This window comes from Bombina bombina, chromosome 4 (assembly GCF_027579735.1).
Source record: "Bombina bombina isolate aBomBom1 chromosome 4, aBomBom1.pri, whole genome shotgun sequence".
NCBI lineage: Eukaryota > Metazoa > Chordata > Amphibia > Anura > Bombinatoridae > Bombina > Bombina bombina.
The window spans coordinates 442,204,711-442,216,971 of NC_069502.1; the positions used below are offsets into that span (position 1 = coordinate 442,204,711).

The 12,261-nt window shown below is 42.3% G+C and overlaps 1 protein-coding gene across 1 annotated transcript in view; it reads right to left on the bottom strand.

The window, feature by feature from the left end:
- LOC128656400 (titin-like) overlaps window positions 1–12,261 on the bottom strand; it is a 491,015-nt gene that overhangs the window by 253,941 nt on the left and 224,813 nt on the right. The window contains exon 54 of the mRNA XM_053710280.1: window positions 5,647–5,904. Within this exon, the coding sequence (XP_053566255.1) occupies window positions 5,647–5,904 (258 nt within the window). The remainder of the gene's footprint in view (window positions 1–5,646; window positions 5,905–12,261) is intronic.

Sequence of the window (12,261 nt, forward strand, 5' to 3'; positions counted from 1 at the left end):
CCCCCCCGGCTGTCCCCCACGCCACCAACCCCTGTGCAAGCATAATGTATAATGTACTGATAATAATGTAGTTGTAGTGTGACTGTAATGTGAATCTGATAGATAGATTTTCTTTCTTTTTTTTAATTGTTTGTAAACCGCATGTGTTTTCTGAGAGTCCTCACTGAAAATGAGTAATAAATTATGCGCAGCGCAGCAGCAGCACATGCCTCCGCTCCATGTGTTCAGTTAGTTGGATTTAATTTTTTGAGCCCCCAGGCCCCACCAACCACATGTCCCTCGTGCTGGCCTGGCTCTACACGCAGCACCACAGCACTACAATACGCCATGCTTGATGACTGCTGGGGCTATTTGCTTCTCTTCCTCCACTGTGAGCGTTTGTTTGCACATCCCAGAATCAGGGTTGTAGTATTTGCCGGAGCTGCACTGTGACTGAGAGCGGATGCCTAGAATATCATCCCTGAGTCTGGAACAGAAGTATAAGTATTTATTGTATCCTGGGTTGGAAAAGAATGATCCAAGGTACTTTGTTTATTTGTTCCCATGAGAGACACAGTGGGGTGTGTTACACATAAAAGTCGCAGATATAGTACTGTTTCATAATTTAGCATGCTGCCCGCTGCCCAGTGAATCACGCTGCTGTAATATTTTGATGATATGAAAATGCTAATATTAGGTATCATCAAGACCCAGGTCTTATCGGCTGTTCAGATGCTCTATTAGGCAGTCAGTGAGGATGAGCCAGCCTTTAGCCATGTACAACTTTTTGAATGGATGGATCATGGTATATCCATTATGTGATTGTGAATATGCGCATGTTAAAGTGCACTATATATACATAAAGTTGGGGTATGGACTCAGTTAAAGTCGGATCAGAGCTTGTCATGGGTTAAGTAAGCCTGGACTGCTACAGATAAATACAACAGTTAAATACATAATGGAACTCTTTGCTACTTTTTGGTTAGACCTCCAGTTCTAGCCAGCCCACTCCCAGAGTCCAAGGTCATGTTCCTACAGCACCCTAAGCACAAGGAACATGACCAGAGACTGGGAGGGGACAGTGTGCAGGACAGAGAGCATGGGAAGGAGCAGCACCAACAGGCACTGGTAGACTGGAGATAATTTGGCTCACAGTGTCTATCAGAGAGACTGGTCTGGAAGAGAATTGGCTCACTTTCTGTCAGAGAGACAGACTGGGAGAGAATTTTTCTGACACTCAGTGAGCAAAATTCTCTCCCAGTATCTTTGACAGTGAGCCAAATTCCCTCCCAGTTTCTCTGAAAGACAGTGAGACAAATTCTCTCCAAGTCTCTCTGACAGACAGTGAGACAAATTCTCTCCCAGAGAGACTGGAGGGAATTTGGCTCACTGTCTGTCAGAGAGACTGGGAGGGAATTTGGTTCACTGTCAGGGAGAGTGGGAGAGAAATTGGCTCACTATCTGTCAGAGAGACTGGGAATGAAATTGGCTAACTGTCAGAGAGACTTGGAACAAAATTGTCTCACTGTCTGTCAGAGAGACTGGGAGAGAATTTGACTCACTGTCTGTCAGAGAGACTGGGAGAGAATTTTGCTCACTGTCAGGGAGCCTGGGAGATAATTTGGCTCACTGAGTGAGCCAAATGTTTCCCCAGTCTTTCTGGAAGACAGTGAGCCAAATTCATTCCCAGACCAGACTCTCTGACAGAAACTGTGAGCCAAATTCTCTCCCAGACTCTCTGACAGACAGTGAGACAATTTCTCTTCCAGTCTCTCTGACAGACCGTGAGACAATTTCTCTTCCAGTCTCTCTGACAGACAGTGAGACAATTTCATTCCCAGACCAGACTCTCTGACAGACACTGTGAGCCAAATTCTCTCCCAGACTCTCTGACAGACAGTGAGACAATTTCTCTTCCAGTCTCTCTGACAGACAGTGAGACAATTTCTCTCCCAGTCTCTCTGACAGACACTGTGAGACAAATTATCTCCCAGTCTCTCTGACATACAGTGATCCAATTTCTTTCACAGTGTCTCTGACAGACAGTGAGACAATTTCTCTCCCAGTCTCCCTGACAGATAGTGAGCCAAATTCTCTCACAGTCAGGGTCTCAGGGTCTGTTCATTGGTCTTCATTAGTGACATATCTAACATAGGGGATTCATTACAGAGCCCTGGTCACTGGTGTTTGCTAAAATTGTTTTAAACTATTAAGAAAAGCTTTGAAGTGTTTTCCTCTGAACTGAAGCCATACCTGAGGAAGAAAGAAAAACTCTTGACGGCTTCTCTTTTAAGTATTAGGTTAGTATAATAAAAAGGTATCATTGCATACCACATTACTCTGGTATTTTGAAATCCTATTCATATATATTTATTTAGTTTATTTTCAGTGGTATGATTTAATGGTGAAAATTATTAGTGCCCCCCCCCCCAGTTTGAGTGTAGTATCTTATGTGCCCCCCCTATATATTGTTCCTAGAGTCGCCACTGCTAACACCCATAAACTACCTATTAACCCCTAAACCGAGGCCCCCCACATCGCAAACACTATAATAAAATTATTTAACCCCTAATCTGCCGACCGGACATCTCCGCCACCTACATTATACCTATGAACCCCTAATCTGCTGCCCCTAACATCCCCGACACCTACATTATATTTATTAACCCCTAATCTGCCGCCCCCAACGTCGCCGCCACCTAGCTACAATTATTAACCCCTAATCTGCCGACCGGACATAGCCGCCACTATAATAAATGTATTAACCCCTAAACCGCCGCACTCCCGCCTGGCAAACACTATAAAATTTGTTATTAACCTCTAATCTGCTGTCCCTAACATCGCACCCACCTACCTACAATTATTGACCCCTAATCTGCCGCCCCAACATCGCCGCTACTATATTAAATGTATTAACCCCTAAACCTAAGTCTAACCCTAACACCCCCCTAACTTAAATCTATTTTTAATAAATCTAAATAAAATTACTATAATTAAATAAATTATTCCTATTTAAAACTAAATACTTAACTATAAAATAAACCCTAATATAGCTACAATATAACTAATAGTTACATTGTAGCTATTTTAGGATTTAATTTTATTTTACAGGCAACTTTGTATTTATTTTAAATAGGCACAATAGTTATTAAATAGTTATTAACTATTTAATAACTACCTAGCTAAAATAAATACAAAAGTACCTGTAAAATAAACCCTAACCTAAGTTACAATTACACCTAACACTACTCTATAATTAAATTAATTACCTAAACTACCTACAATTAAATTAAATAAACTAAACTACGGGAAAAAAAACCCCATTAAATTACAGAAAATAAAAAAGAAATTACAATATTTTAAACTAATTACACCTAATCTAATCCCCCTAATAAAATAAAAAAGCCCCCCAAAATAATAAAATTCCCTACCCTACACTAAATTACAAATAGTCCTTAAAAGGGCCTTTTGCGGAGCATTGCCCCAAAGTAATCAGCTCTTTTACCAGCTCTTAAAAGGGCTTTTTTGCAGGGCATTGCCCCAAAGTAATCAGCTCTTTTACCTGTAAAAAAAAGAAATACAATACCCCCCCCAACATTAACACCCACCACCCACACACCCCTGCTCTAAAACCCACCCGATCCCCCCTTACCCCATTAAAGATCACCCTACCTTGAGCCGTCTTCACCCAGCTTGGCACCAGTGGTCATCCGATGGGGCAGAAGAGGACATCTGGACCGGCAGAAGTCTTCATCCTATCCGGGCAGAAGAGGAGATCCGGACTGGCAGACATCTTCATCCAAGCGGCATCTTCTATCTTCATCCATCCGGCGAGGACCGGCTCCATCTTGAAGACCTCCGGCGTGGAACATCCTTCTAGGCCGACGACTACCCGATGAATGGCTGGTCCTTTAAATGACGTCATCCAAGATGGCGTCCCTCGAATTCCGATTGGCTGATAGGATTCTATCAGCCAATCGGAATTAAGGTAGGAAAAATCTGATTGGTTGATTTAATCAGCCAATCGGATTGAAGTTCATTCCGATTGGCTGATTGGATCAGCCAATAGAATTGACCTTGCATTCTATTGGCTGATCTAATCAGCCAATCGGATTGAACTTCAATCCGATTGGCTGATTAAATCAACCAATCAGATTTCTCCTACCTTAATTCCGATTGGCTGATAGAATCCTATCAGCCAATCGGAATTCTCGAGAGACGCCATCTTGGATGACGTCATTTAAAGGATCAGCCATTCGTCGGGTAGTCATCGGCCTAGAAGGATGTTCCGCGTCGGAGGTCTTCAAGATGGAGCCGTTCCTCGCCGGATGGATGAAGATAGAAGATGCCGCTTGGATGAAGATTTCTGCCGGTCCGGATGTCCTCTTCTGCCCGGATAGGATGAAGACTTCTGCCAGTCCGTATGTCCTCTTCTGCCCCAATATTAGTTATATTGTAGCTATATTAGGGTTTATTTTATAGGTAAGTATTTAGTTTTAAATAGGAATAATTTATTTAATTATAGTAATTTTGTTAAGATTTATTAAAAATAGATTTAAGTTAGGGGGGTGTTAGGGTTAGGGTTAGACTTAGGTTTAGGGGTTAATACATTTAATATAGTAGCGGCGACATTGGGGGCGGCAGATTAGGGGTTAATAATTGTAGTTAGGTGGCGGCGACGTTGGGGGCGGCAGATTAGGTATTAATTAATATAATGTAGGTGTCGGCAATGTTAGGGGCAGCAGATTAGAGGTTCATAGGTATAATGTAGATGGCGGCGGTGTCCGGAGCAGCAGATTAGGGGTTAATAATATAATGCAGGTGGCGAGGATGTCGGGGGTGGCAGATTAGGGGTTAATAAGTGTAAGGTTATGGGTGTTTAGACTCGGGGTTCATGTTAGGGTGTTAGGTGTAGACTTAGAAAGTATTTTCTCATAAGAAACAATGGGGCTGCGTTAGGAGCTGAACGCTGCTTTTTTGCAGGTGTTAGGTTTTTTTTCAGCCGTCTCAGCCCCATTGTTTCCTATGAGGAGATCGTGCACGAGCACGTTTTAGCCAGCTTAACGCTACCGTAAGCAACGCTGGTATTACAGTGAGAAGTGGAGCTAAATTTGCTCAATGCTCACTTTTCTGAGGCTAACGCAGCCATTCAGAAAACTTGTAATACCAGCGTTGTTTAAAGTGAGCGCTGGAAAAAAAAGGCTCTTTAGCAACACAAGTTTATACCGACAAAATTCGTAATCTAGCCGTTAGTGTTTTGCAACATAGGTATAACGTGGTGTCGGGTTAGCGCACATGTAAATGTAAGCGCATTATTGAAATATTACATATAAACTATTAAAACATATTAATAAGAATCATTAAAAAATATTAAAGATATTGTAAAATATATATATTCTATGGATTATTTTGAATTTTTACAGTATCTTTATCATTTTTGATAACAATAACATATTATATGTAATATTTCAGTAACACTTCAGCGCAAGGTTCTGATGCCTTCGCTGACGGCATCAGAACAAGGCTCCCATTGTAGCCTATGGAGTGCTCTCGTGCACACAAGCAATATTTAGCACTCCACTTGTAATCTAGCCCTATATAGTGAAATAAATATTTAATACACTAGTAAAAACACATTTTTCTTTGTCTTTACTGATATATGCTTACTTGTATATGTAGATATGAATTTGCTGTTCCCCTGTACATTATTTGCATCAACAAGAGCAGAGACCAGGAATGTGTAATAATTCCCAGGTGTCAGGTCTTTAATTGTAAGAGATGTTGAAGTCACATTTATACTGAATGTAGAATTTCCCTGGATCTGGATAAGATAAAAACTTGCATTTCCCACAGGTGGATCCCAGCTCAGAGACACAGAATTGGTGGAGGTATTGAGCACAAATAGGTTATTCACCTCTTCAGGTTCTGAAAAGGCAAAATCAAGTTATTTCCAGCTGTCTTCATCATATTTATACAACATACAGTAACTGTTACCTAAAAGGTTTGCATAGAAAGTATGTCAAGAAGCATAACTGGGGAAATGTTTTTTTTACCTGAGAGTAATAATTTACTGAGATGGTAAGACAGGCCCAGATAAGTCACTTGAGAAATATGAGGCTACACAGAATGTTAATTCAGAGCTTTTAAAGATCTTGAACAAAACATTAAAGGGACAGTCTACTCCAAAATTGTTTTAGTTTTTTAAAAAAACATAATTTATGCTTACCTGATAAATTCCTTTCTTCTGTAGTGTGATCAGTCCACGGGTCATCATTACTTCTGGGATATTACTCCTCCCCAACAGGAAGTGCAAGAGGATTCACCCAGCAGAGCTGCATATAGCTCCTCCCCTCTACGTCACTCCCAGTCATTCGACCAAGGACCAACGAGAAAGGAAAAGCCAAGGGTGAAGTGGTGACTGGAGTATAAATCAAAAAATATTTACCTGCCTTAAAAACAGGGCGGGCCGTGGACTGATCACACTACAGAAGAAAGGAATTTATCAGGTAAGCATAAATTATGTTTTCATCTGTTAAGTGTGATCAGTCCACGGGTCATCATTACTTCTGGGATACCAATACCAAAGCAAAAGTACACGGATGACGGGAGGGATAGGCAGGCTCTTTATACAGAAGGAACCACTGCCTGAAGAACCTTTCTCCCAAAAATAGCCTCCGATGAAGCAAAAGTGTCAAATTTGTAAAATTTGGAAAAAGTATGAAGCGAAGACCAAGTTGCAGCCTTGCAAATCTGTTCAACAGAGGCCTCATTCTTGAAGGCCCAAGTGGAAGCCACAGCTCTAGTAGAATGAGCTGCAATTCTTTCAGGAGGCTGCTGTCCAGCAGTCTCATAAGCTAAACGAATTATGCTACGAAGCCAAAAAGAAAGAGAGGTAGCGGAAGCTTTTTGACCTCTCCTCTGCCCAGAGTAAATGACAAACAGAGAAGACGTTTGTCGAAATTCCTTAGTTGCCTGTAAGTAAAATTTTAGAGCACGGACTACATCCAGGTTGTGCAGTAGACGTTCCTTCTTTGAAGAAGGATTTGGGCATAAGGAAGGAACAACAATCTCTTGATTGATATTCCTGTTAGTAACTACCTTAGGTAAGAACCCAGGTTTAGTACGCAGGACTACCTTATCCGAATGAAAAATCAAATAAGGAGAATCACAATGTAAGGCTGATAATTCAGAGACTCTTCGAGCCGAGGAAATAGCCATTAAAAATAGAACTTTCCAAGATAACAACTTTATATCAATGGAATGAAGGGGTTCAAACGGAACGCCCTGTAAAACATTAAGAACAAGGTTTAAACTCCATGGTGGAGCAACAGTTTTAAACACAGGCTTAATTCTGGCCAAAGCCTGACAAAAAGCCTGGACGTCAGGAACTTCTGACAGACATTTGTGTAACAGAATGGACAGAGCTGAGATCTGTCCCTTTAATGAACTAGCAGATAAACCCTTTTCTAAACCTTCTTGTAGAAAAGACAATATCCTAGGAATCCTAACCTTACTCCAAGAGTAACCTTTGGATTCACACCAATATAGGTATTTACGCCATATCTTATGGTAAATCTTTCTGGTAACAGGTTTCCTAGCCTGTATTAAGGTATCAATAACTGACTCAGAAAATCCACGTCTTGATAAAATCAAGCGTTCAATTTCCAAGCAGTCAGCTTCAGAGAAGTTAGATTTTGATGTTTGAAGGGACCCTGTATCAGAAGGTCCTGTTTCAGAGGTAGAGACCAAGGTGGACAGGATGACATGTCCACCAGGTCTGCATACCAAGTCCTGCGTGGCCATGCAGGTGCTATTAGAATCACTGATGCTCTCTCTTGTTTGATTCTGGCAATCAATCGAGAAAGCAACGGGAAGGGTGGAAACACGTAAGCCATCCTGAAGTCCCAAGGTGCTGTCAGAGCATCTATCAGGACTGCTCCTGGATCCCTGGATCTGGACCCGTAACGAGGAAGCTTGGTGTTCTGTCGAGACGCCATGAGATCTATCTCTGGTTTGCCCCAACGTCGAAGTATTTGGGCAAAGACCTCCGGATGAAGTTCCCACTCCCCCGGATGAAAAGTCTGACGACTTAAGAAATCCGCCTCCCAGTTCTCCACTCCCGGGATGTGGATTGCTGACAGGTGGCAAGAGTGAGACTCTGCCCAGCAAATTATCTTTGATGCTTCCATCATAGCTAGGGAGCTTCTTGTCCCTCCCTGATGGTTGATGTAAGCTACAGTCGTGATGTTGTCCGACTGAAACCTGATGAACCCCCGAGTTGTCAACTGGGGCCAAGCCAGGAGGGCATTGAGAACTGCTCTCAATTCCAGAATGTTTATTGGCAGGAGACTCTCCTCCTGACTCCATTGTCCCTGAGCCTTCAGAGAATTCCAGACGGCACCCCAACCTAGAAGGCTGGCGTCTGTTGTTACAATTGTCCAGTCTGGTCTGCTGAATGGCATCCCCCTGGACAGATGTGGCCGAGAAAGCCACCATAGAAGAGAATTTCTGGTCTCTTGATCCAGATTCAGAGAAGGGGATAAGTCTGAGTAATCCCCATTCCACTGACTTAGCATGCACAGTTGCAGTGGTCTGAGGTGTAAGCGTGCAAAGGGTACTATGTCCATTGCCGCTACCATTAAGCCGATTACCTCCATGCATTGAGCCACTGACGGGTGTTGAATGGAATGAAGGGTGCGGCAAGCACTTTGAAGTCTTGTTAGCCTGTCCTCTGTCAGGTAAATCTTCATTTCTACAGAATCTATAAGAGTCCCCAGGAAGGGAACTCTTGTGAGTGGAACGAGTGAACTTTTCTTTTCGTTCACCTTCCATCCATGTGACCTTAGAAATGCCAGCACTAACTCTGTATGAGACTTGGCAGTTTGAAAGCTTGAAGCTTGTATCAGAATGTCGTCTAGGTATGGAGCTACCGAGATTCCCCGCGGTCTTAGTACCGCCAGAAGAGCACCCAGAACCTTTGTGAAGATTCTTGGAGCTGTAGCCAATCCGAATGGAAGAGCCACAAACTGGTAATGCCTGTCTAGGAAGGCAAACCTTAGGTACCGATAATGATCTTTGTGAATCGGTATGTGAAGGTAAGCATCTTTTAAATCTACAGTGGTCATGTATTGACCCTCTTGGATCATAGGTAAAATTGTCCGAATAGTCTCCATCTTGAACGATGGAACTCTTAGGAATTTGTTTAGGATCTTTAAGTCCAGGATTGGTCTGAAAGTTCCCTCTTTTTTGGGAACCACAAACAGATTTGAGTAAAACCCCTGTCCCTGTTCCGATCGTGGAACTGGATGGATTACTCCCATTAACAAGAGCTCTTGTACGCAGCGTAGAAACGCCTCTTTCTTTGTCTGGATTGTTGACAATCTTGACAGATGAAATCTCTCTCTTGGAGGAGAGTATTTGAAGTCCAGAAGGTATCCCTGAGATATTATCTCTAGCGCCCAGGGATCCTGAACATCTCTTGCCCAAGCCTGGGCGAAGAGAGAAAGTCTGCCCCCCACTAGATCCGATCCCGGATCGGGGGCCCTCAATTCATGCTGTTTTAGGGGCAGCAGCAGGTTTCCTAGTCTGCTTGCCCTTGTTCCAGGACTGGTTAGGTTTCCAGCCTTGTCTGTAGCGAGCAACAGCTCCTTCCTGTTTTGGTGCAGAGGAAGTTGATGCTACTCCTGCTTTGAAATTACGAAAGGAACGAAAATTAGACTGTCTAGTCTTGGCTTTGGCTTTGTCCTGAGGCAGGGCATGGCCTTTACCTCCTGTAATGTCAGCGATAATCTCTTTCAACCCGGGCCCGAATAAGGTCTGCCCTTTGAAAGGTATATTAAGCAATTTAGACTTAGAAGTAACATCAGCTGACCAGGATTTTAGCCACAGCGCCCTGTGTGCCTGAATGGCGAATCCTGAATTTTTCGCCGTAAGTTTAGTAAGATGTACTACGGCCTCCGAAATGAATGAATTAGCTAGTTTAAGGACTCTAAGCCTGTCCGTAATGTCGTCCAGAGTAGCTGAACCAATGTTCTCTTCCAGAGACTCAATCCAGAATGCCGCTGCAGCCGTGATCGGCGCAATGCATGCAAGGGGTTGCAATATAAAACCTTGTTGAACAAACATTTTCTTAAGGTAACCCTCTAACTTTTTATCCATTGGATCTGAAAAAGCACAGCTATCCTCCACCGGGATAGTGGTACGCTTAGCTAAGGTAGAAACTGCTCCCTCCACCTTAGGGACCGTTTGCCATAAGTCCCTTGTGGTGGCGTCTATTGGAAACATTTTTCTAAATATCGGAGGGGGTGAGAACGGCACACCGGGTCTATCCCACTCCTTAGTAACAATTTCAGTAAGTCTCTTAGGTATAGGAAAAACCTCAGTACTCGTCGGTACCGCAAAATATTTATCCAACCTACACTCTGGTATTGCAACTGTGTTACAATCATTCAGAGCCGCTAACACCTCCCCTAGTAATACACGGAGGTTTTCCAGTTTAAATTTAAAATTTGAAATATCTGAATCCAGTCTGTTTGGATCAGAACCGTCACCCACAGAATGAAGTTCTCCGTCCTCATGTTCTGCCACCTGTGATGCAGTGTCTGACATGGCCCTAATATTATCAGCGCACTCTGTTCTCACCCCAGAGTGATCACGCTTACCTCTTAGTTCTGGTAATTTAGCCAAAACCTCAGTCATAACAGTAGCCATATCCTGTAATGTGATTTGTAATGGCCGCCCAGATGTACTCGGCGCTACAATATCACGCACCTCCCTCTGAGCGGGAGATGTAGGTACTGACACGTGAGGCGAGTTAGTCGGCATAACTCTCCCCTCGTTGTTTGGTGAAATTTGTTCAATTTGTACAGATTGACTTTTATTTAAAGTAGCATCAATACAGTTAGTACATAAATTTCTATTGGGCTCCACTTTGGCATTGCAACAAATGACACAGGTATCATCCTCTGAATCAGACATGTTTAACACACTAGCAAATAAACTTGCAACTTGGAAATACAATTCAATTAGAATAATATTAAAATGTACTGTGCCTTTAAGAAGCACAGAAGATCTATGACAGTTGAAAATTAATAAATTGAAACAGTTATAGCCTCAATCCTTGTAAACAACACAACTTTAGCAAAGGTTTAATCCCATTAGCAAAGATAACAAATTCTGAAAGCAGGAAACAAATTACAGAATAAACGTTTTTTATCTCAGTCAAACTATAATTCTCACAGCTCTGCTGAGAGAAATTACCTCCCTCAAAATAAGTTTTGAAGACCCCTGAGCTCTGTAGAGATGAACCGGATCATGCAGGGAATACAATGAGTTGCTGACTGAAATATTTGATGCATAGAAAAAGCGCCAAAAAACGGCCCCTCCCCCTCACACACAGCAGTGAGGGAGAACAGAAACTGTCAGAAAAACAGATTAAGCAACTGCCAAGTGGAAAAATAGTGCCCAAACATTTATTCACACAGTACCTCAGCAAATGAAAACGATTTTACATTCCAGCAAAAACGTTAAACATAATCTCTAGTTATTAAACAGCTTTATGTATTTCTTACAGTGTAATTCTAGTGAAGTACCATTCCCCAGAATACTGAAGTGTAAAGTATACATACATGACATTATATCGGTATGGCAGGATTTTCTCATCAATTCCATTGTCAGAAAATAAAAACTGCTACATACCTCTATGCAGATTCATCTGCCCGCTGTCCCCTGATCTGAAGTTTACCTCACTCCTCAGATGGCCGAGAACAGCAATATGATCTTAACTACTCCGGCTAAAATCATAGCAAAACTCTGGTAGATTCTTCTTCAAACTCTGCCAGAGAGGTAATAACACACTCCGGTGCTATTTTAAAATAACAAACTTTTGATTGAAGATATAAAACTAAGTATAATCACCATAGTCCTCTCACACATCCTATCTAGTCGTTGGGTGCAAGAGAATGACTGGGAGTGACGTAGAGGGGAGGAGCTATATGCAGCTCTGCTGGGTGAATCCTCTTGCACTTACTGTTGGGGAGGAGTAATATCCCAGAAGTAATGATGACCCGTGGACTGATCACACTTAACAGAAGAAAAGATAGCTAATTCCTTTCTTAGCCATACCCCCATTTTTCCATAACCAATACTGTTATGTTAATATACTTTTTACCTCTGTGATTACCTTATATCTAAGCCTCTGCAGACTGACCCCTCTCAGGGTTATTTACAGACTTGCATTTTAGACAATTAGTGATGGCTCATGGGAGTGAGCACAATGTTATT